Below are 25,184 nucleotides of genomic sequence, written 5' to 3' on the forward strand. Positions count from 1 at the left end.
TCAGGGGCAAAGCTACGTTGTTACCAGGAGATGCTATGCACCCCCTAAAATTGAAAAAACAGTGATTATGCTCAAATTTTCACCATATTTGCACCCCCCTATGACTCAACTTTGTGCACCCACGAGCCAAGCGCACCCCCCTTCAATTTGCTCTAGCTTCGCCACTGATTGAAATGTTTGTTGCACCAAGTATAAGCCGGACCAGAAAAAGCCCAAATCAACCAAACCACAATCTTTAACCAGCCAGCAAAAAGTAGACATACGAGCAACATTAACAGGTCTAGGACCAAAATTTTCATTAGGATTCATAACATTATTTAGATCCCCCATACAAATTGCAGGAACATTTGGATATTGAACAACAAAAGAAACTTCTCTCCAAATGGCTCTAGTTCTTCTATGATAAGGATCACCATACACACAAGTTAACAGAAAACTTAGTTGTAGTTGGCATATACACACAGATAGCTAGGATAACATTAGGACTAGACTTCTCTACATGCAGGGACACATTCTGTTTCCAAAGCAGCCAGAGGCCTCCTGCAAGGCCCTCACCTGGAACAATATGAGCATCATGTAGAGCAAATTTATTGATAAGGTTAGTTTTGTTGTTTTTTGTTTCTAGTTTGAACTGAAAATTACCTGGGCCTTAGTAGACACGATCAAGCGGAGAGAGGTGAAGCATCTTAGGGCTGCAAAGGCTCCCGCCGGTTCCTATGCAGTTCCAAGATAGTAGACTCATGGCACATTACAGGCTGGTGCCGGAGCCTCATCAAAAACAGCTTCATCTTGAGCCAAAGAGTGAAGCCAAGCTTTGGCCTTATCCTCTTGAATAGCTTCCAGACAAACCACTTTGTCCTCTGCTCAATTTAACACCCTGCTTCAGAGCCAGGCTGCCATAGTTTGCTCATGGACATGGGCTAGCTCACTGCTATGCATCACAAACTGTTTGTTATTTTCTTTTTGCAGCTACTTGCTAATCTCTCTTTCTTTTATTCTCGTTTATTTTGTTTTATTCTCTATTTTCTTTCTTTATTATTGTTCCACTCCTTTTACCCATTCTTTATATACATATATTTTTTTTATATTTTTTGATATTTTTCTGTTACTCCCTATCATAATATAATAGTTCGAGGTGTATAATTTATTTGTTCGCTCTGTAGATTAAATTGTTCTATCATGTTGACTCATTTGTTTGTGATGTTTAATGTTTTATTCATTCTACATTATTATTTGATCATATGTATAAATTTTTTATTCGTAAATATAATTATTTGTTCGTGTTGTTAAAATATTGTTCCCAGAAGTTGAAACTAATGATTTAATATTACAAAAAATAGTTTTTTAAAAAATATCTTGCAAACATAGCAAGGGTGGTCTTGTTTTGAAGATTTTGTCGTAACAAAGATAATGGTGTAATCGGAGTTTAATTTGGATAAATATTTTAAGATTTACAATTTTTTTAGTTTGAAACCTCTTTGCATATGGCTGATGTCATCAATTTTTTGTCTCATGTGATAAGAGTACTACTCCTAATGCAGATGGATCCAATGTGCAGTCCAAACAATGATTGCACCGCTCCCTTCAGGCGATGGTTGAAGCGATGCATAATCACGCAACTTTCTCGCTCGCTGAGCAAGGAGTGCGTCGGCCCAAGTACATGGTAGCAGCCTTCTCCGCGACGCCTTCTCAATCAGAGTTATGGCCAAGTACAATGGAGATTAAGGCTGTGTTTAGTTGGTAAAAAAGTTTAGGTTTTGGTACTGTAGCATATTCGTTGTTACTTGACAAATAGTGTCCAATTATAGACTAATTAGACTTAAAAAATCCAGCTCATGGTAATCATTTAGATTGTGTAATTAATTATTTTTTCCAACTACATTTAATGCTTCATACATGTATCCAAAAATTCGATGTAATGAGTAATGTGCAAAATATTTTAAGAACTAAACATGCCCTAAAGCAATTTTAGTTTTGTGCTATCGCGGTATCGCCTAAAGCTGAAGAAAGGCCAAGGTTTTCAGAAGTAGAGAACATGGATTGTGATCGGGATGTACAGTGTCCAAGTTAACTTTTTATGAAGATCCATGAACTTGCTGGCTTTTGTAAAACGGAGATGGTATATACTTCACATATAAGTAGATGAACGAGTCATGTACACAAACAGATCTTCAGCACGAGACTGCTGCATATTACATGACAAGAAACACAGAAGCAAAGAGAAACATGGACAGACACTAAACAAGTTTGAACGGCCAAACCCCAAAAACTCGCAGGAAGGGAGGCAGAGAACCAACAGAGCGCTGCTATCAAAACTCTGAATATCTTCTAATTCTTTCCCTGTACGATGAGGACCGCTGCACATCTGGCCGGAGACAACTGATGAGGCAAGGCACGGCCTCTTCAGCTCCTGTGCAGTTCAACTTCAATGACGACAGTTTCCCAGAGCCAATGGATCTAAAAGAGGAGCATCCCAACTGAACCGAGGAGGAGCGCAATCGATGCGTGTCAGGCCGACGATGCAAGGAGCTGGCATGATTGGAACCAGTGCTTGCGCCTGCCGCACATAGAGCTAGTGATGTGCTTGTCCATGGAAGCTCCTTTATTGGAGTGGTACTTGTGAGCTTCCTGAAAGAGACAATGGCATGACGGCACAAAGGGCATGATACGGAGCCAGGATTGCCACGGATGGATGTTGAGCTGCTTGTGGTTGAACACAAATAGAGTGCGCATTTGGTGCAGAACTCATGGCCGCAGCCTATTAAAACATGCAGTTATTGGTTATATTAGCAGGGTTGAACGATGCATCATGAGTCAGTTTGCCAGTACCTTCTGCAGCCACCGTGCATTCCACCTCCATACATATGACACATGGATCCTGACATGTGGAGGAGGCAGAAGTCTTTCTCCATCCGCACTCACTGCAGAATATAAAAAAACGTTGAATTTTTAATGGCACATAAGAAAAGAGAAATGGAAAACATGGCAGGTCTATCTGTTCAAATTTTAATCGTGGGCACTTCATGATGATATATAAATAACTACATATTTTGTCTGGTATTGAACTCACCGAGCAATTTTGACAATGCTCATCAATGGTAGACACAGATATGGTGAAGGAAGAATGCATATTCGGCCTTCTGGCTGTTTGCTTAGGATGCCTTCAACACTATTTTTGTGCCACGAACGAGCCACATCTCGAGGAGTCAACCTTCAAGCAAATAGTAATGGAGAAGAGAGTAAGCAATCCAAACAACTAGCATGGAAGTCTTTTTACAGTAAGGGATTAACATACTCCAGCCCAATCACTACTTCATCATTGGAAGACAACAGTTTCAAGTTCCATGTGGGATACAAGGGCATACAACATCAGAATTCATAAGTACAAAAATTAAAAACAGCCTCAGGATTTGAGTAATTCAAAGTAAAGGTGGCTCAACCACATATGCAAGTGACTAAATCAAGAGATCTTATTTCATACAACATTTTTGATAACAAAGAACATAACCCTGCTGTGGCAGTTCTATAGTAAATTGTTTTTATAAGATAACTTTAATGGATTTGGTGTAGAAACAAATATCTAAGATAGACTGGCTAGTGCATACCCATTAGCATTTTCAGCTCCGATGTTCGCTCCTGCTGCAATGAGCAGCTGTTTAGCAGAAATCAGTACATGGGAGTTGGCAAATGCTTAAATTTTCATGAAATAAAAAGTTAGCCGTCATACTTGGCAGCAGACAGCACTTCCACCACATGCCGCATAATGGAGAGGAGTGCTACCTGAACCTGCGTGAAGGAATCAGTTAATCTAGGATCATATTAAAAAGTCAGAAAAAAAATCAACTTGTCATCCACAATTACATGTCAAACTAATGGTCAAAGTTCCATGACAAACTGAATCAGGTTACACATTGTCATTTCTCTTTAATACTTACCAATGAGGTCAATAGTTGAACCATCACTGACTGTGACCTCAGACACCGAAGCTCCAAGATCTAATAGTAACTGCACACTCTCAGCATGGCCATGAAGGGCTGCCAAGTGAAGCGGGGTGACGCCACCATCCGACTTTCCATTAATTAGCCTCCGGAGAGATCTGGAGAGCACAAGAATGACACATATTTATCAGTGAGAGAGGATGACCACATAAATGAACACGCGGAGAGTACAAATAAAAATGATGCAAATTTATAAGTGATTAGAAAGATGCCAACATAGATGAACGTCAGGGTTCTACATACACTGCATCAAAGACATCCTTTTTTGCTTCATCTCTGGACTTTCCATGCATAACGTTCCAAAACTCTGACAAGCTCGGCACGTAATCAGCCACAAGAAGCCGAATGCACCGAGTATGACCTTTCAGGGCGGCAAAATGAATAGCTGTCGCGCCACTAAAACAATCTCTCCTGTGAATCTAGAAATTCAAGATACAGATCACTTGCATAAATAGATATTTTGGAATAATTTGACCCAAAATAAGTTAGGTGATGTTCACTTACATTAGCTTTGAAAAGAACTAGAATCTGTACAACTTTCCAGTGACCATATAGACAAGCTTGCATCAGAGCAGTCTGTGCAGTTTAATGTTCAGAGTTAGCAATAAAAAATAGCACAGAACTTAAAACGCAACTGGGAAGAAAAGTAAACAATCAAGCCACCCATTGAAGAATAGTCTATCTCTATCAAATTTAATTATTTCACAACCATTTTGTACAGTACAACTCAACCAAGAAAAGGAAATAAGGATATAGTCCCTCTCTCCATGAAGCTACTAATTCCCACTCGAAAAAATAGGCAATCTCAGTTACAAAGCCCGTAGTTGTATCATATCGCTTCATAAACCACTTATGGAATAAATTATCGGTTATGTGTATTTCCTAATATAATTCTGATGGAAACTCAATGCTGATGAAATACTCTAAAGGAATATGAAAATATCATTGAAGAACTAAGGTGACACATAGAAGAATTTACCTGTCCTCTGCAATTTCTAAGGTTGATATTAACCCCGGATTCGATTAGGAGGGATACAATCTATCATGAGGCAAGGAGATACTATTTGTCAAATAATGCAAAATCCACATACTGATCACTGATTAAATAAATTTAAAAGGCAAGGCGGGACTAGAATTATTGCAGAAAGATCAGGAAATGATTGTGCACAAAATCAATGGTTCACCTCATGGTGACCCTTCGCAGCCGAGTAATGGAGTGGCGAGTTCCGGATCCCAAATGTTGAGTACCGGGCAAGGCGGGGGTTGAGCTCCAAGAGGGCTCTAGCCTCTTGAATGTCTCCATCCCTTGCGGCGGAGACGAGTCGCTCACCGGTAGCTGAGCACCCAAACGAATCTCCCATCATACCAAGGAGCCCCATGGCGCTTGTACCTAGGAAAACACAAAATATTACCAACAATTCTTGCAGAGACTCTCCAAGTACTAGATATCACTCGTTGAGCAACCTATGGAACTGCACAGAATCATAGAATTCTTAAAGCCGAGAAATACTTAGGCAGGCACAGGAATGGAGAGCGGGTGTTAGCCTTATACTGATTTGTGGAATTCGCCACACGCCACTTGGGCACTATACTAAGAAACTGATTCAGAAATGGCGGAAAAACGCCACATGTCCAATTCACAATAAACACAAGAAACGTACATAAGCAGGGACAAATGACGTCACAGGCTCAGCATGTTCTGTGGGTAGCTAGCAAAAGATGGAGGGTAAGCGCGGTAGTAAATGAGATATTGCAACATTATGCCACTTCTAGAAGAAGCCGATGCGAATTGCAGGACGATTGGGTTCTCTACGCAAGCAACTACCCAAATTCAACAAATCAATAGAGAGTATGAACATAGAGGATAACCTCAACTGATCCGGTAAGACACTACCACTCAAAGCACTTGGTACTGCATCCACATGGATCAAGTGTAGAACAGATGTCACCTTTCCTTAGGAAACTAATCGCGCCAAATTGACAGGGAAGAACATGAATACTGATATGTTAAAAAAATGAACTGGAAGATAAAGATAGCATCTTCCCCCAAACTGATCCAGGAAATGGTAAGCAGCCGCATCCCCCTTTTTTAAACTGCAATTATTATTCTCCTACTATTCTGCAGACCACAAAGCGATGTGGTCAGACGGAGGCGGAGACGCAGTAATGGTGGTGGAAAAACGGCAGCAGAGACACGTCGCTGTCTCCCCAGTCCCTCTCGGGGCGGGAGGACGAGACGGCCCCATCTGCCCAAGGAGGAATGGCGCAACTACCAGCGCCGGCATTGTGCTCGCAGATTGACCTTGGACAGGCGAGGAAAAGGCAAGAACCGCAAAGGGGAAGAAGAACCTGAGCGCATCGGTACAAACGCGCCCTTTTGACATCCCAGAGAGGGCCGGCCGGACGGACAGACGATGAAAGGAGAATTTAAGCGACTAACCAAGAAAATCGAACCCGGATCAAAGCATCTATCCCGAAATTAAGCAGGCATTACCGCTAAATTCCTGCCAAAAATAAAGATCAGATCTCCCGGCGACGAAATGCCCGATAGAAATGGCTCCACGCGACTATTAAGAATCAAGAAAAGGAAAGCAGCCCGCTCACCTCGCGAAAGCCCACCAGAGAGGAAGAAGAAGGGATGTTCAGGCGGCTGCCGGCGCCGGGGAAGCCGAATCCCCTCCTCCGCCTTGCCGCCACCGACGCCAACTCATCAAGAAATCAACAAGTGTTCAGGGTGTCCCTGTCAGCTGACCGGCGCTGCCTCGCGCCGAGACAGGGCGGGATGGGAGGAAAGAACGAGGTGGTGGGGGTCAGGACAAGGGCCGCAACGCATGCGGCCGTGGAGAGCACGAGGTGATGGGTGAGGGGAGCTGGCTAGCTGGGCGAGGAGAGTATTGTCGAGCCTCAGGACGAACACATGGGGCTCGCTGCGGCTGCGGCGCGCGGTTCCTGCCGTTTCTTGTAGCGCCGCTGCAGCGCCAGACAGCGAGAGGGCGGAGCCGCAGAGGCCGTGCGGCGCGGGGTTGGTGCGTGGCGAATGGCGAGTTGGCAATGGCTCTGCGCTATGCGCTCCGGCTTCCGGCCTTGGTGGTATCGGAAGGCGCCTGACGGGATTTCTTTCTTCGTGCTCCCTCCTCTGTCTTCCTCGGTACCTGACACTGACAGTAGTTACCTGAATTACCTGCTATTTTTAACTCTGTGTCCGGATAAATAGGTTGTGACGGAAAACTTCAATTTATTGTTTCTTCTTTCTGACAATCAGACAGAGAAAAATTAAAATACAGCCTGAGTATTTTGCAAGGTGAAATTTGTTTTTTGTAGACGTCATGTGTCTTGAAATAGCTGCACAAGGAGGTAAAAAAAAAAGAAAGCAGCTGAAATTTTGATCTGATGGATAGTCCATTTTGTCCGGATCAGTGTACGGGTAAGGAGGCACAAGGACATCTGAAGGCAAGGTGTAAAGTTCAACCGTGCTTACTACTGGTTAAAAGGTACTCCTTTGCATCTTCAATTCAGGTACTCCTTTGCATCTTCAATTCTGAATACCACCCAGAAAGAAAAAATGAGAACAATTGCTGGCTTGCCATCCCACCTATGCTCACATGTGACTAGATGTGAAATGCTTTCCTTTTGAAGTAATTGTGGAGGTCTATTTTGTATCGAGCTAAGACGACGACCGCTATTAAATGTCATCTTTTAGTACCGGTCGGTGTTATTGACCGGTACTAATGGCCGCGCTATTTTAGTACGGGTCAAAACACCAGCCGGTACTAAAAAATAACTTTTAGTACCGGATAGTGTTATGATCCGGTACTAAATGGCATTAGAAGGCGTAAAAATTTAGAACCGGTATTAAATCCTCTCTTGAGGCCGTTTAGTACCGATCCTAAATGTGACCGATATTAACAATCATGGATGAATGACTAGTTTTTTGGTACTGAAACACCTACACCCCGGGCTGCTACGTTCCATTTGTGTGTACGTTCATCTAGCATAATTAACAAATCCTAATCTAATCCTAAAAAGATCATAGAGGCTCACATGCATGCACTACTACTAATAATTATAATAATAATGGTAATGGTACTAATAATAATAATAATAACAACAACACGGAAAACAGGATAGAGTACTAGTATTACCTGAAGATGAACACTAATATACTTCAATTAGTTTGGATACCAAGAGTGTGGTAGGTGGAAACCTCAATTGAAGAAGACATGGTCCCTCCTTGTGTTATACGTCCTATCCACATACTCCTTAGATTGCCCATACCATATTCAGTTAACACATTGTGTGTATATTATATTGTCTGCTTGCTGCATTTTTTTTAAACATTCTCACACTTCTCAATGTATATGGATAAAGGTCTATATTTGCTTCCATTAATTAACTTAGCAAGTGTCATTAGCTGTGGTCACAATTAACTACAAAACGGTATCAATCTCTAGCACATATGGAGTTAAAAAGTATGAGCTATCTAACTATACATTTTACAGATGTACGAAAAACTCACTACTTGTTGATGCAAATCACATTGTCAGATGTAGATACGTTTTTAGAGTTCTATTCACAAAAAATAGCTATGTTTTCAAAGCCTGGAATAAATGGCTGGATCTCAGTTTATATTATTGTTTACTGCATACTCAAGTGTGTTGAAGACATTTTATTCTCATTGGTGCCTGATCGGTGCAAAATAGTTTTTCAAATTTTTAAATTTTCTTGTAAGGTTTTGTCAGACCACGATGGCAAGTACCAGTTTTTATGTGAAAAAGACCTATATATGAGGAAAACTGGAGTCAAATTAATGCTGGCAACCCATATGGCCCTAATTTAAGGAAACTGCGGAGATAATCACAACTTATTAAGTTTAACATGCAGATTTTGTTTGAGTTATTAGACTTGTCGAGCTCAACAAGCAAACGACCCTTTCAGTGCCTCCCACTTTTCAACGACATATATTTTTCCTATTCTGAATTGTTCTGTTCCTTTTGTTTCTCCAGTGATTTGTACATTGAGCAAATATTGTGCAAGGGAACATGGAGAGCTGTTTCTTTGTTGGTTTCCCTCATATTCTATTCGCATCATCACAGTGCTGCAGCCACTTTTTTTTATATTAGGCAGCACAAATTATTGCAGTCAAGAAGAAACACTAGCGGTGGTCCAACCCCACAAGGAAGGCATGTCTGCCTCCATGATGGGGAGAGCCACGCAGGGAACCAGTCGTTGCAGGAGGCTCCATTCGTCCAGTGGCAGTCCCCATCCTGCACATTGCTATGCTACAAGAGGTAAGATGTTGTCCAGTCATCGATTTGATGGTCATTTGCTATTTTAATATTATAGTGTTGGATGGGATCTCCAATGAGATGGACCACTTTATATGCATCTCTTTGGTTAATGCACAGTATACAGGAGGTACACGGTGTGGTACTACTGTTGATTCATATGTTTGTATAAAGCTGAAAAGGAACAGATTAAGGTACCTTTTCCATTTTCCCAAACTTTGCTTAACCTAAATAAAGATCAAGCTATTGGTTTCAAATTGATCACCCATTTTCAAGTTATGTTCCCCTGTCTGTCGCACAACCATATTTTCTATGGTCTAGCTAATATGGATTATTGTAAAATACTTCTAAATATTTGTAAGAAATTCATAAAATAATTATTAGAATGACAGAAAGCTGTTATTAGGACAAAATGCATTCAGAATATGTAGACGAGAAATAACTTAATATCTGTAATAATACTTTTTAAAAATAAATCACAAAACTATTGGATTTGAGAAACCAAACAAGCATTGAATGAATATTAGCTTCGTTTCAAAAAACATTGAATGAATATTAAAGCTAGAATAACTAAAGGGAGTACTAATATTGGCATTTCTGACTTGGAGGAAGACACGCACCACACTAAGAATTATGCTCAGCTTACATTTTTAAAATATTATACTCCACATAACAAGAAATGCAACTCAATAATAACTTTGCTCTAAAGTAGAATGATCTTAATATCCATAGTCATATTTCGTATGTCACTACTGGAAATCATGATTCCTCTATGGGTGAGACATTATTTTTATGGTTGTTTTTTCAAAAACACATAGGCAAATTAATATTATTATATCAATTTTCAAAACACACAATAAAATTACTTCACCCACAGGAAAAGTAGTAATTAACGGCACTACTAGAAAAAAGTAGTATTAGTAAAAAAATTCATAAGTCACACGTAAATGCAGGTACACAGCCACAAGAATTCGAACTCACAACCCCCCGCCTCGCGTGTAGCTTTCTTACCATTCCACCTCGTATCACATTTGTTGGCTGTGGGAGATACTTTTCTTTTGAATTAACCTGTAGAGGATCATTCATTTAATTAGTACCGGACCAAGACCGGTACTAAATGACTATTATTTTAGTACCAGACCAAAACATCAACTAGTACTAAAAGATGACTTTTAGTACTAGGTGATATTATGCCCTGATACTAACATTGTGTAGGGGGCTTTCAAATTTGAATCCGATACTAAAATAGCTCCATGGACGAAAGTTATAGTGATGTCGATGTCGGGTAGGCAAATACACGCAAACTGACGCACAACAAAACTTAGGAATTACTCTGTCGGTTTGCAAAACATGTGCAGTTACCACATTTTGAAATTAGACGATGAGCTCATGAGCATGGTAACTAGTAACCAAAGATAGAAAACTACTGGGTATGTCTATACACACTAGGTTTTAGAGTCGTGGTTGCATGGAGTTCAATAGTTCATATAATATGCATCGCAGGACACGATAGATTCCATTTTACCAGATCTTGACTGTTTGCGTTGTCAGGGCACAAAGGTTCCACTCGTATGCATCACATGATAAAAGGTCTCATTTCACTCACGCACGCTCTGCAAAGTTCGGATTGGGCTATAAAGAAAAAAAGCTCGCTGCACATGCTCATTCTCCTGCACATGTAACTCTCTGTGTTAAAAATTAAAAAACCACAAACACACGTCAATCAGAGAACATGAAAGATCCCTAACAATTGACATGGGTCGGGGAAAAAAGTTGCTGCGAAGTTCCTCGCAGAATGGATCACCTTTTGACAAACATCATAAACTACTTTTGCAGGGCTGTAGCCCCAACATTTGTGGACCACAGGAGTAAATTAAGCATACTAATTAAATAATATAACCATCATCTCTGCCTTTAAGACAGTATTTCCCCTCAAGCACGATTTCATGTTAAATACTCAGTACATAGTATACTTGTTCTGATGAGCCTCTATGAAGTCATATACTCAAGCAGTATACAGTATAAGTCATGTTAGCATTTCTCAACTTCCTCTATGATTTTGGTGCATATATATCCCCCATCTTCTGAATCTCATTTCTCATGTCTCATTACGGTGATTATGTTTACTATTCAAAGTCAATGCTACCAACTATCTAGATTCATTTGCGTAAATCAGAAAAAGAGATTAATTGTACTTGGTCATCTATATCAGCGACCTTCTTAATGAATTAATATTAGAAACAGCCTGTCTTAAATAATATGCTTATCTTCAGAAACTATAACGTGGTCCTCACTAACTTCCACTTATTCAATTAGCATGAGCTGCATGACTTTCATCTAGTATTCTATTTTATAGTATGGTTTATTATTGGGCAACTTCTCCTACAAAACATTCATTTTGTGTAGAAACTTAACAAGCAAATGTGTGGGAACATTGAATGGGTATTTTAAGCGAAAGGGATTGGAATATATCATGGATGATTAAAAGGTTGATCTTAACCCCTGTATCCAAACAAGCCCAACCTAGCTAGTAGTTTCATCCTTGTTCTGGTATAAAGAGCTTAACAGCTCTCCAAGAATACCATCTTTTTCTAAGAAAAATAAATCAAAATAGAGAAATTTTACAATGATTGAAATAATTGAGGATCGTCCATCAGTCTGAAATCGACGGTTGAGACATACGAAGTACCAAGAGGTACCTAGAAATAGGTATCAATCGGTATCAAAATAATTGAAACTCATACCAAAATGGAAAATGTACCTCTTAGTACCTCCTGTTACCTTACAAAATAGGGAAGGTATCTGCTCGTATCTTTCCAATCACTGGAACATGCCTCATCAAAATTTTAAGATGACCTTTTCTTGGCGGTGGTGGCTTGTCTTAGAGGCATTAAAAATTCTTACAAAAAAGTCCAATGCTTCCGGTAGAAATTCACAGACTTGTAACATAGCAGAGACTAATTTTTCTGATACATTCTGGTTTGCACTACACAGGGAGCAACACAAATAAGGTCAAATGCAATCGTGTCTGAGAACAAGCATGGATTTCATGGAAAGATGAACCAAACAAATGTGATTAGAAATGGGGAGCAATACCAACTACCAAGGAACAATGTAACTATAAAATTATTTGTAGACTCATCACCAGTGATTGATGGGACTGTTCTCAGTGGGTCAGGATTGCTCTGTGTTAAACATTGTAAAGTTGATGGCTTGATTAGTACGAGGTTTACAAACGTTTTAATAATGTTTTGTCTGTGCCATGGACCAAAGAATATATAATCTGCTCTTTAATTGATTGGAATCAAGTGAACAAAATTGCTTCATTTAGGGGCTGCGTGGATTGGTTACTTGGTTTTTAGGCACAACATCGAGATCAAATAATTGGGTATAGCATAAATTGGCTAGTTTTTGTTTGGAAGGTTGCAATCTATTCACCACATTTAATTTTTACTTTTTACCTTTGATTTTTTTTTGAAATTACACCGCATAATGTAGACACTTATAATGCACACACACTCACCCTATGAACACACGCACGCAAACCCTACCTTTATGAGCATCTTTGAAGACTGAGCTGGCTAATCCTCGAGATTGACAAAGTCACCACACATGCGCCTCCCTATCGAAGAGAATGTCGCCTATCACTGAAAGCACAAACACCCTTAAATCCTATAGTATTCGCTTCCACGAGGAGTCGAACCCAGGACCTGAGGCGCTACGGAGGTTCTTGTAACCACTAGGCTACCCTTAATTCTAGGAGAGTGAATATGATGCTCCCACCTCCTGTCTTCTGGATCAGGAACTACCTGTAACATTATAGATAAAGAAGGGAGAATATGATATTAATTTTCTTATGGTACGAATGAAGATATTTTGTTTGGTGGTTCAAACCGAGGAACTTAATAAAATATAAAGGAAAAAGTCCATTTTTGACCATTAAACTTTAGGCTCGGTTTGATTTTGACCATCGAACTACAAAACCGGGTATCTTCGACCATCAAACTATTAAAACCGTTCACGTTTGGCCATCTAGCGGTTTTGAAGGATGGTATTGTTGTCATGGACGCCACGTGGAGGTAGGGCCTGTATGCCAGTGCCCCCACCGGGGCGGAGCCAGGAATTCCAAATGAGGGGGGCAACTAGCCATTTGGGGGGCCAAAAAGCTAATTAGAGGAATACTATAGGATAATTTTGTATTTGATTATAGATTTTGAGTGGAATTATGGAAGCATTAGGGGGCCCCGAACCCCTGCCCCCCAATGTGGCTCTGCCCCTGGTGCCCCCTCCACCGTCTCACCCCCTTCTCCTCCCTCCTCCCTGGTCGCCGTCGTTGCTCGCCTCCTTTCTCCACCTCCCTCCGTCGTGAGCTCTGCCCCGCCTCGCGCTCTCTGGCCTCCTCCCTCCCTCTCTCCCTCTCCCTGTGCTGCCACACTCTATTGCCATGCTCTGCCTCCTCGCCCTACGCACGCGGCAACGCGACCTCCCACGGCGCCCTCCCTCCCTGCCCACTCTCTCTCTCTCTCTCTCTGATCTTGAGGTCCACTCCCCCCATTGCACCACCCTCCCTCCCTCCCTCTCCGTGTCTCCGGCGGTCCTCTGCCCCCTCCCTCCCTCTCCGCCCTCCCTCCTTCTATCTGGCAGCTCGAGCTCCCCACGCATGAGTCCCCTGCCCCAGACACCGCGTCTCTATTCCTGGCACAGGGCAGCATTTGCGGCAGGCCCGCAGCTGCTCAACAACAGGTGGGTGAGCTTCACCTCCGCAGGCAGACGAGCTGCACGCCAGCCACGCGTGGGCGAGCGCCTCTTCTTGGCGGCTGTGGGCGAGTGCGGCACCTCCTCCCGATGACCAAGGTGGCGGCGGAAATCGGCGTGAGCACGGGGTGGCGTTGGAAGCGCGCGCGGTGCGGAGGCAGAGGTAGAGGCCCACACGGGCACGGTGTGGACGCGAAGCCTAGTGCGGCGCTGGCGGAGCAGATCAAGCGCGCGTGCAGGAGAGCCGCCTGCCAGGCCCAATGCTTGGGCTTCGGCAACCAGGCCAACGCGGATCCGCTCTGCCCTCGGACCGGGCGCGGACGGCGTGAGGCAGGGGAGGCCGAGCTGCCGCGGCCCATATTTGCTGCCCACCCAGCTACCGATTCCTGCTTTGGTCTCCCACCCTAGATCCCGCGCCCACTGGCTGCCATTCTGCAGGCCCCTGCTCCGCGCCCCCGGCCGCTGCGGCCTATCAGCCCACCGTCGGTCATATGAAGGGAGGAGAGACATGATGAGAGATGAGAAAGGAGACAGAAAGAGGGAGATAGAGAGAAAAGAGAGAGAGGGGTAACTGTAAGGATCGATGGACCAAGAGGGGGGTGAATTGGGCCTTTTTCAATTTCTAAAACAAAGTAAAGCAACCTTAACCTATACATTGCTAGTAAGGCACCAATTCACCAACCGGATAACTAAGCTACTTACACAAGCTAAGAGAGATAAAAAGAGAAGTAAAGCCTAGCAAGATAGAGCTAAGTTATGATCTCTAAGTCAAGCTCATGAATAAATTGCATGAAAGAAAATGCTTGAATAAAGAGAGTGGACAAGAGACAACCGGATTTTTTCCCGTGGTATCGATGTGTTGGCACACACCCCTAATCCACGTTGTGACACTCACAAAGAGTCTTGTCACCTCCCAAGTCACCGAGACGAGGGCGCTCACTAAGAGTCTCCGTTCACCATCCCGGCGTGGTGGAGATCAAGCCACGTACAATCTTCTTCTCCGGGCTCCCACAATCCTTGGCAAGCTCCGCGAGAAACACCTCGATCACCAAGATCGCCTAGGTGATGCCAATCACCAAGAGTAACGAGGTAAGGCCTTCACTTGAGCAAGAACCGATCACCAAGAACGGATGCACACAAGCTTCTCTCTACTCAAGTCCTTAATCTTGCTTCTTGATTGATTGAATGAACAAATATGTGAAAGATGAAGCTCAAGGTGGCTCTTGACTATAGTATTGAGTGTATGGATGTTGCCTGGTGTCAAGAGTAGCAAAATGACCCATTGGAGGGGTATATATAGGCAGCTCACACGAATAGAGCCGTTGGAGAAAAGCTGCCAGAAAACTGCGTAGCGCCGGTTAATCCGACGTACCTCCAATAGTCATCGTCGGTTTAACCGATGAATGTAAACTGCCCCTTCTGAAAACTAGCCGTTACAACTTGGGTAGATTAACCGACGTATCATCGGTTTAACCGGTGAGTGTAGTTGTCCACTGATCAACTGAAAAATCAAGTCTCTGGACAACTGCACCGACGTTAACTCAAACCTATCGTCGGTTTAACCGGTGAGTACAACTTCTGAAGTCCTTGGAAAAACCATCTCACTGGTCAATTGCACCGACGTCCCATTTCAAACATCGTCGGTTTAACCGGTGTATAGAACTTGAAATACCCTGGAAAAACCAACTCTGGACTAATGCACCGACGTTAAATTCAAACACGTCGGTTTAACCGGTGTATAGAACTTGAAATGCCCTGGAAAAACCAACTCTGGACTAATGCACCGACGTTAATTTCAAACACGTCGGTTTAACCGGTGTATTGAATTGTCCAGACTCTGCTGACTTTGTTTAACCGACGTATAGAAAATTGAGATCGTCGGTTAAACCGGTGTATAGACTTTTTCTGATTTTGTCTTTTCTGATTTGAGTCTTGAATGAAATCCAAATATTCTTGAGATATAGTTTGAGAACCACTTATTTGAACTTCTAGAAACCTGAGTGACCATAGTGTGCATCCATTTTCAAATGACCATGTCCATGCTCAAGTTACTTAGCCTTAACCCCTCTTAATAGTGCGATCACTACAAAACTATAAAACCTATACTAACATAAGTGTCATTCTCAACCTTATGACACTTAGGACTAGAAAGATCCTTAGTCTTGCCATATAATTGAGTTGAATACCGAGATCGCCTTTTTGAATAGTGAAATTGAGGGGCCTCTTTTGACATATGACCAAATGAGCGATAATGATCTATTAAGCTGCACAAACTCATTAGTCACAATAATGGTTGTCATTAATCACCGAAACATACCTTGAGGGCCTAGATGCTTACAGTAACGCTGACAAGTGGTCTCCACCTCCGCGTGGTGCCCGTGTCAGCAAAGCCGCCCTACAAAACTGTCGGATGGATGGTCGATCAAATGTGAACAGTTTTGATAGTTGAATGGCCGAAGGTGGCTGGTTATGGAGTTTGATGGTCAAAATCAAACCGAACCTAAAATTCAATGGTCAAAAATGAACTTTGCCCTTAAATAAATGAAATCTTTAAGGAAACACAAAGACCATGTGCAATGGGCAGTTTTGTGCAATAATCGTACATATGATATTTCAGCACATTCTTGGAAGCATCTTGGAAATTTCACCAAGACCTTACAGAATTCTGGCAGATTACCCTCGATCAGAAGTACAATTGACAGAATGATGGCATAACTCATGTGCTTAGATACCTTTAATATCATATAGAAAGAAAACAAGTCAAACGGCTTCACTAATTCACCATAGGAGATGATAGCTAGAATCAATTAAGCAAATAATTTAAGGGGAATATGAATTTACTAGCACGAGAGACATATGCTGATATGCAGCAGTAACTGTGGACCGTTGTAAGCTCAGAACCATCATCTGTAATGCAAGATCCAGTGTTGGTGCGTAAAGAAAGATTACGTTGATGGTGAATGATCCGTATATTCTACTATCCTCTGACTCGTCATCCCGGCAGGGTGGAATCCTGTATTGCACATTCAATCACTAGGAAGTTCTTATAAAAAAATCACTAGGAAGCAAAAAAGAATAAAATGTTGAGTAGACCTATCTGGGCTGAGGTAGGCTACAGGCCTGCTGGGCCTATATCTGCTTGGGCTCATGCTCTAAAAAAGAGTGTAGCAAGGGTCTCAAACGATTAGTGAGTACGCAGTCTTCGGTTCTGTGACTGTTTGTACATGTACAGTGGTGTGAGTGAGGTGTGTGTAGGGTGGGTGTGCGTATACATGTATGAACAGATACTACAACTGTACCCAGATGAGAGGCGTCAAGAAAAATGAATACACGCATCCCAAGAAAAAAAAAGTTAGTATGATTACTCAGAATATAGTAAAGCCAGTGTCCTGATGGTGGGTTATCTGTTCAATCTTCTCAATTTTTAGCCGAGGTACCTGTTGCTTTCTTTCAGTTAATTCCAGACTTCCTAGCAATTTTAGAAAGAAAAACATGAAGACTTAAACACCAAGTTCGAATGGGCTGTAACTTTCATCTTATCCATGCTCTTAATTTAATCGTTGGTGCATATATATATATATATATATATATATATATATATATATATATATATATATATATATATATGGCCAACAATGGCATCAAATAGATACGTGTCACTAATATAATCTTACATCTGCTTGGTACGGTAAAATATGCTAATTATGACAAAGATCTTGTTAGAAGGGACGGCGAAACAAACAAAAAACAGAAAGATCAAACCACAGGAAGACACGAGATTTAATGTGGAAAATCCCTCCAATGCGAAGAGTAAAAACCACGGGCGCCAGCCAGCAAGAACTTCACTATATCGGGTTTGTGTTTTCAATACCTAGCGGCGGCTTACAAGAGGAATAATAAACTGTGGAGCAAACTCAATCTAGAGTATATGTACCATACCCCGGGGGGGGGGGGGGGGGAGGGGGGGCTCCGCCCCCTACCCCCAGGCGTCCCTGGCTTGGGCTTCTGCGATGGGCCACTTCCTCCTCCGCTCAGTCAGATCCTCCGCTCCGCTCCGTCAGAAGTTGGTCTTTTTTTACAGAATTTGAATCACATTATAACATACTCCACTTTGAGACAAATTCCTTTTTTAGCATATATCAAATCATCACCTGAACACAACAAAGAACAGAGCTTCTGGCGCCACATAGCCTCTTGGGCTAACCTGTCAAATCAATTAAGCTTGAGCAAAGCTCAAACTTAGTTACAGAAACTGGTTTAGTCATCATATCAGCTGGATTATCATGAGTACTAATCTTGCATACCTTCAATTTACCTTATGAAATAATATCACGAACATAATGGTACTTGACATCAATATGCTTTTGTCCTCTCATGAAACATCTGATCTTTGATGAGGCAAATAGCACTTTGTCTGTCACAGAATAGATCAATGCAATAATCAACTCCACACAGCTCAGCAAACGAACCTTTCAGCCAAACTGACTACTTGCACGCTTCAGCAATAGCCATATATTCTGCTTCTATGGTAGACATAGCAACAACAGGCTGCAAAGTAGCCTTCCAACTCACAGCACAACTGCCAAAGTGAACACATATCCTGTGAGTGACCTGCACCTATCCAAATCAGCAGCATAATCTGAATCCACATAACCAATGAGTCCCTGATTAGTTCTCCCAAACTTCAAACAAGAATCTACTGTCCCTCTGAGGTACCTGAAAATCCACTGAACTGCCTTCCAGTGTTCATTTCCAGGATTAGATATGTATCTGCTAACCAAACTCATAGCATATGATAAATCTGGGCGAGAGCAAACCATGGCATACATCAAAGAACCAACAGCACTAGAATATGTAACTTTTGACATGTTTTCAACATCCTCACCAGAACTAGGACACTGAGCGGCTGACAATTTAAAGTGAGATGCAATAGGAGTACTAACTAGCTTTGCATTATGCATATTGAAATGATGAAGAACCTTGTTAATTTAATTATGCTGACTAAGAAATAATAAACCAGATTTTCTGTCTCTAGTAATCTCCATACCTAGAATTTTCTTAGCAGCACCAAGATACTTCATATCAAACTCACTACTCAATAATTTCTTTTAATGTAGTGATTTCTTTTCTGCTCTTGGCAGCAATAAGCATGTCATTACATATAGCAGCAAGTATATAGGTGATCCACCAATAATTTTAATATAAACACAGCTATCATATATTTAGATCTTTTAAAGTCATGTAACAATATAAATGAATCAAATCTCTTATACCACTGACGAGGAGACTGTTTCAAACCATACAAGGACTTCTTCAATTTGCAAACATAATTCTCCTTGCCTGGCACTATGAATTATTTAGGCTGATCCATGTAAATTTCCTCCTCAAGCTCTCCATGCAAAAATGCAGTCTTCACATCTAACTGCTTAAGCTCAAGATCATGCATAGCAATAATACTAAAGAAAGTCCGAATTGAACTATACTTCACAAATGGAGAGAACACATCATTATAGTCAACACCAGGAATCTGATAAACCTTTTGCAACTAACCTTGCCTTAAATCTTGGAGGCTCACTAGAAGATAAACCCTCCTTTCTTTTGAAGACCCATTTGTAGCGAACATGCTTCTTTTGCTTAGGCAAGCTCACAATCTCTTATGTGCCATTCTTCTCAAGAGACTGCATCTCCTCCTGCATAGCTGAGATCCACTTCTCCTTATCAACAGAATCAATGACTTCAGAATATGTTCCTGGCTCACTAGCATCCTCTACCTGTTCAGCACAACTCAAAACATAATAAGTCAGATTACACTCCTCAATTAAACGGTTTGGAGGTCCACAACTCATCTTTGATCTGCGAAGTGCAATAGGTAAATCTTGATCCTCCTCTTGCTGCAAAACAGACTGTGAAACTGGAGGTGAGTGCTGAACAGTATCAGGAACACTATCTGGAACATCATTACCAACAACTTTATTTTCCTGGTCATCCATAAGCTCCACCTGCACACTAATTTGTGGCTGCAATTTCTCAACTAAAGCATCATCTGTGGACAAACTGTCAGTAAGCATCACAGACTCATTGAAGACAACACTTCTGCTCATGAAAGTCTTTCTAGTTTCAGGATTCCACAATTTATAACCTTTGACTCCCGCACCATAACCAAGAAACAGACATTTAATAGCTCTAGACTCTAATTTTCCATTATCAACATGAGCATAAGCAGTGCAGCCAAAAACTCTCAAGTGTAAATAATCTGCAGGTGTACCAGACCATACCTCAATAGGAGTCTTCTTGTTGAGTGGAATAGAAGGCGACCTGTTGATCAAATAGCATGCAGTATTAGCAGCCTCTGCCCAAAAATGCTTGTTCATACGGGCATTGGACAGTATGCAACGAGCCTTCGAAATGATGGTCCTGTTCATGCGCTCGGCCACACCATTCTGTTGCGGAGTGTATGGGATGGTGTGATGCCTAATAATGCCTTTTTTCTGCAGTAATCATTAAAAGCATCCGAACAGAACTCTCCACCATTATCAGTCCGAAGCACTTTGACCTTCTTCCCAGTTTGCCTTTCTATCATGATTTTCCACTCTGTAAAAGCAGCAAAAGTATCATCTTTGTTTTTCAGAAAATAAGGCCAGACTCTTCTAGAGTAATCATCAATAATAGTAAGCATATAACGAGCACCACCATATGAAGGCTTACGAGAAGGACCCCATAAATCAGCATGAACATAATCAAGTGTACCTTTTGTGGTATGAACAGAGGTATTGAATTTGACCCTCTTGTGCTTACCAAATACACAATGCTCACAGAACTTCTTACCACTCAGAATGCAACCATTCAGCAGGTTTCTCTTCAATAATTCTACCATACCAAGTTTACTCATGTGTCCAAGACGCATATGCCAAAGGTCAGTCTTACTAGGTTCAACATTAGTAACAGCAGCAGAAACAGAACCATGCAAAGTACAACCTCTGAGAATATATAAATTTGAAGGATTGAGATCACCCAACAAACATACAAGAGAATCTTTAGATACCTTCACAACTCCATCTGAACCGGTGTATTTGAGTCCTTCTTTATCAAGTGTGCTCAACGAGATCAGATTTCTTTTCATCCTTGGTATGTGCATCACATTCTTCAATGTGTGAATCATGCCATCATGGGTCTTGATCTGAACAGAACCGATGCCAACAATCTTACACGGGTTATCATCTCTCATGCACACAAAATCACCGTTCTACAAAGACTCATAGGAACTGAACCAATCTCTATTAGTGCAGATATGAAAGGAACATGCAAAATCAAGTATCCACTCATCATGACCAGCAACCCAACCAGCAAAGACAACCAAACAATCTGACTCAGAGTTTTCACCAGCGGAAGCAACACTAGCCTTACAATCAGATTTATTTTTCCTCTTCTCCTTATTCTGCAATTTCCAGCAATCTTCAATCATATGAGATTTCTTCTTGTAGTACTTACAGAATTTCTTCTTGGGACCTTTGGACTAGGAGCGGCCTCTGCTGTCATTGCTCTTGTTACGATCGTTGTTGTCGCTGGATGATCTTTGCTCTGATCTGCCTCTAACATGCAAGGCGTCACCCTTGTGGACAACCCATCAGACTGCACCATGCCTTTCATCTTCTCCTTAGACTGGAGTGCCTCACAAACTTCCGCATGGGTTAGTTCATCACGGCTTAATATTATGGTGTCACGAAAACATGCATAAGAACTTGGCAAAGAGCATAATAAGAGAAGATCTAAGTCCTCATCTTCATACTTAACCTCCATCGACCCTATGTCAGCAACGATCTCCTTGAAGACAGATAGGTGACCCATCACCGAATCACCCTCCTACATTTTAAGTGTGTACAACTTCAACTTCATATGCAATTTACTGGTAAAATCCTTCGACATGCAGATCGATTCCAGTTTCAGCCATAATTCTGCAGCAGTCTTTTCCTGCAGCACTTCTTGCAGAATATCATTAGATAGATACAGATGAATAAGAGAAAGAGGCTTATGATCCTTGCGCTTCTCCTCATCGGTCCACTCATCCTTCTTCTTCTTCCCGAAACCTTCCAGCGCCTCATCAAAATCATTGGTTTGCGCCAGAATAGCTCTCATCTTGACTTGGCAAAGCGAGAACCTCGTCTTGTAGTCCAACATCGGTAGATCATACTTCATCGACGCCATCACAAAACCCTAACTTGAAACCACGGCTCTGGTACCACTTGTTAGAAGCGATGGCGAAACAAACGACGAAGAACAGAAAGATCGAACCGCAGGAAGATACGAGATTTAACGTGGAAAACCCCTCCAATGCGAAGGGTAAAAACCACGAGCGCCAGGCAGCAAGAACTTCACTATATTGGGTGTGTGTTTTCAACGCCTAGCAGCGGCTTACAAGAGGAATAATAAACTGTGGAGTAAACCCTAATCTAGGGTATGTGTATTGTACCGCGGGGGGGGGGGGGGGGGGGCTCCGCCCCCCAGGCGTCTCTGGCTTGGGCTTCTGCGATGGGCCACTTCCTCCTCCGCTCCGCTTCATCGAAAGTTGGCATTTTTCTTCTACAAAATTTGGATCACAATATAACAGATCTTAGGATGTTAACAAGGAAGAAAAGAGTGCCAATCGAATATAGGCACATACCATGTGCAAGACATTGATGGTGAAAAAGTTAACGTGACAGAAATATAAGCAAAATACACATTTGTTGCCAGTTTGCGCGTTGCTATCTGAGTTTATTTATAGGACGAAATCATTGACTATGATTTGAAAAAAAAAAAGATGGTCCTGATTAACCTGCTTATGTACCAAAAGTTGTCATACTGGTTAGCATTTGCCTTGGGTTAACCTTTTTACCTTTTCATGCATTATGAATGCATTAATGCAAGCTTGCAATGGTGACATTCTTGCAACATTTTTTTGAATGTGGTAAAAAAAGGATGTGCGGAAACTAATTTTCATCGTCGTAGCTACCATTATGAAATAATCTAAAGTAATCCTCTAATCATAGTGTTTTGTATGGCTGATAAATATATGCCGAGATTTTTCGTAGCTCGATGGCTAACACTTAGGAGATAAGGATTTATACTGGCTTAGAAAAATGCCCTACATCCAGTGTAGATATTTGTTCGTGTTACTTTCGTCCAAGTGCTGGGTGTTTACAAGCGGAATGCATGCAAGCATGCAAGTGTGGTGTGCGTGCGTGTATGAGTCAAGAGCGTTTAGAAGAAGGGTCAGTTGGATCCATGCCACTCCAATTTCTTGAAATTGGATCTCATGTTGAAAATCATGCCATTGAGTGGCATGATTTTCAACATGACACCCAATTTCACGGAGTTGTGGTGGCATGAATCGAATTTTCCCTTAGAAGAAAGCCTGGCTCCCCTTTTATAGACATGGCGGTTGGGCTATACGAGAGGAAGGGATCCATCGCCCTCGGGGATTAACATCCCATGGATGAGGTCGTGAGCGCTATAGTGTCCTAGCCAGGGCCCCGTAGGTGCATTGCATCCGGTCCCATCGTGCTCGGCTAGTCGGCTCCATGTAGCGAGTCAACCACAGTGCACAGCTTCGATCCCATCTACCGACCCCATCGCAGGGCATGGCGAGGGCATGGTCGTCTTACGGGCGGCTTCAGCCAGCGGGGGCATGCTTGCTAATCCTCGTGGCCTGGTCAGCGCTCCAACTAAGGATTGGACAATTGGATCGAACGCCTTCTCGGCCTAGGCCTGGCAGTACGGAGTGATGTGGTGCGCCCTATCCCATCAATCTAACAAGGCAGGTGATGTGGGCGCAAGTTAGAGGTGGTCATGATGGCTTGGCTGACTAGAGGCACACGTATAACCTGTTTGGTTCCCTAGCGCTAGGTAGCGCTAGCAGCTATGGGTAATTTTGACCACTAATTACGGTGTCAAATTAGATCAGTTTATAAAACCAATTTCAGAACCCCTGTGCTAGTAATCATGAAGAATCTAATGAGACATTTGACTGTGTAATTAGAGAAAGGTTACTGTAGCATCACTGTAGATAATCATCAATTAATTACCGTCATTAGATTTGTCGCAAAAAGTTACACCCATCCCTAAAATTTTTTTGCAAATAGACTTTATTCTAGACTTCATGCATGGATTTTTTCTCCGCTTGCGTGTGCTAGGAATAGTGCCCTAGAACCAAACACTATGTCGAACTATTGGATAATCAATCTGGATTCTCTGAAGTGCTGAAGCAAAGTCAGCAAACACTGTAGCGGTGACTTTCGGTGTATTTCTGGCCGTCCGATCTGAGATGGATTGAACAGTGTTTCCGTGAACAGTGCCAGCTGCAGTGATTTACGATAGGGATCACTGTTCATCCAGACTCAGATCACTGTTCATCCAGGCTCAGATCACTGTTTATCTTTGTGACTTCGCTTCTTCAAGTCAGTGAAGTTGGACCCTTGGATAATAGCTAACACTCTATCCCTGGTATTAGGATGAGCTTGTGGGCCGTCATGCATGTCGCATTGCTCTAGGGAGCTGTTGACAGCCAAAATTGGTACCAACCGGTTTGATCGAGCGGTCTGACCGGTCGAGGCACTATGGCCTGTCCGGCAGGGACCGACCGGTCTGACGGTTTAAGGAGGAGTCCGAGTCAAATAAGGATTTTTGTAAATCTAGATCTGTAATAGAGTTTTCTTGCGGGATAAATTCACCCCACCCTATAAATATAAAGGGTCACGGCCGATTGAGGATCCAATCGAATAAAATCAATACAAACACTATTTTTTATCCTCTTCTCCAAACCCTAGCTTTTCCAACCCCATCTGCTGTTATTCCTTCATCTCCGCGATGTTTGAAGGCGTTCTAGGTGGCCTGCCGATCCTAGAACAATCCTACGTGTGCCTACCCTGACGGGCTCCCTCCCGGGTTCGCGTTCGTCGGCCGTCGTCGATTCTCAACGGCGACCGGTCTGACTGCTCCACACAGGAAGAGCTGCATCAAGCTCTTTTTCGCGCCGCACGATCCAGTGCGTTCGTGTGTTGACCGAGATTTGTGTCAACATACTTTTTGGCAACTCCGCTGGGGAAGAAGATCTTGGTTAGCAAAACCGATCTAATCTACCCTGAAGAAGATGGGCTCCAACACAGAAATT

General features: G+C 42.3%; 1 protein-coding gene across 4 annotated transcripts; it reads right to left on the bottom strand.

The window, feature by feature from the left end:
* Nucleotides 1-2,097: 2,097 nt before the first annotated feature.
* LOC120679207 (probable E3 ubiquitin-protein ligase XBOS35) lies at nt 2,098-7,059 on the bottom strand. Of its 4 annotated transcripts, none has more exons than XM_039960745.1 (12): nt 6,603-7,059; nt 5,183-5,388; nt 4,978-5,037; nt 4,503-4,574; nt 4,242-4,417; nt 3,936-4,096; nt 3,728-3,786; nt 3,606-3,652; nt 3,071-3,211; nt 2,830-2,921; nt 2,299-2,758; nt 2,098-2,244 (listed from the first exon to the last, which is right to left on the bottom strand). In XM_039960745.1, the coding sequence occupies exons 2-11, from the start codon at nt 5,375-5,377 to the stop codon at nt 2,310-2,312; spliced, it is 1,452 nt and encodes a 483-aa protein (XP_039816679.1). In that variant the 5' UTR covers nt 5,378-5,388; nt 6,603-7,059; the 3' UTR covers nt 2,098-2,244; nt 2,299-2,309. The 4 variants fall into 4 exon arrangements, with proteins under 4 accessions (XP_039816679.1, XP_039816678.1, XP_039816676.1 ...); XM_039960744.1 differs by adding an exon at nt 6,493-6,502 and having other exon boundaries at nt 2,098-2,758; XM_039960742.1 differs by having other exon boundaries at nt 2,098-2,758.
* Between the last annotated feature and the right edge of the window lie 18,125 nt (nt 7,060-25,184).

The sequence above is a fragment of the Panicum virgatum genome, chromosome 6N, assembly GCF_016808335.1.
Source record: "Panicum virgatum strain AP13 chromosome 6N, P.virgatum_v5, whole genome shotgun sequence".
Lineage (NCBI taxonomy): Eukaryota > Viridiplantae > Streptophyta > Magnoliopsida > Poales > Poaceae > Panicum > Panicum virgatum.

Excerpts from the sequence above, each read along its gene's own strand:
- LOC120679207 (XM_039960745.1), bottom strand. The coding sequence starts at position 5,377 with ATGGGGCTCCTTGGTATGATGGGAGATTCGTTTGGGTGCTCAGCTACC. Across the intron at positions 3,653-3,727 it reads GAAGTGCTGTCTGCTGCCAA|CTGCTCATTGCAGCAGGAGC; the intron begins GTATGACGGCTA and ends TCTGCTAAACAG. Across the intron at positions 2,759-2,829 it reads ATGCACGGTGGCTGCAGAAG|GCTGCGGCCATGAGTTCTGC; the intron begins GTACTGGCAAAC and ends ATGTTTTAATAG.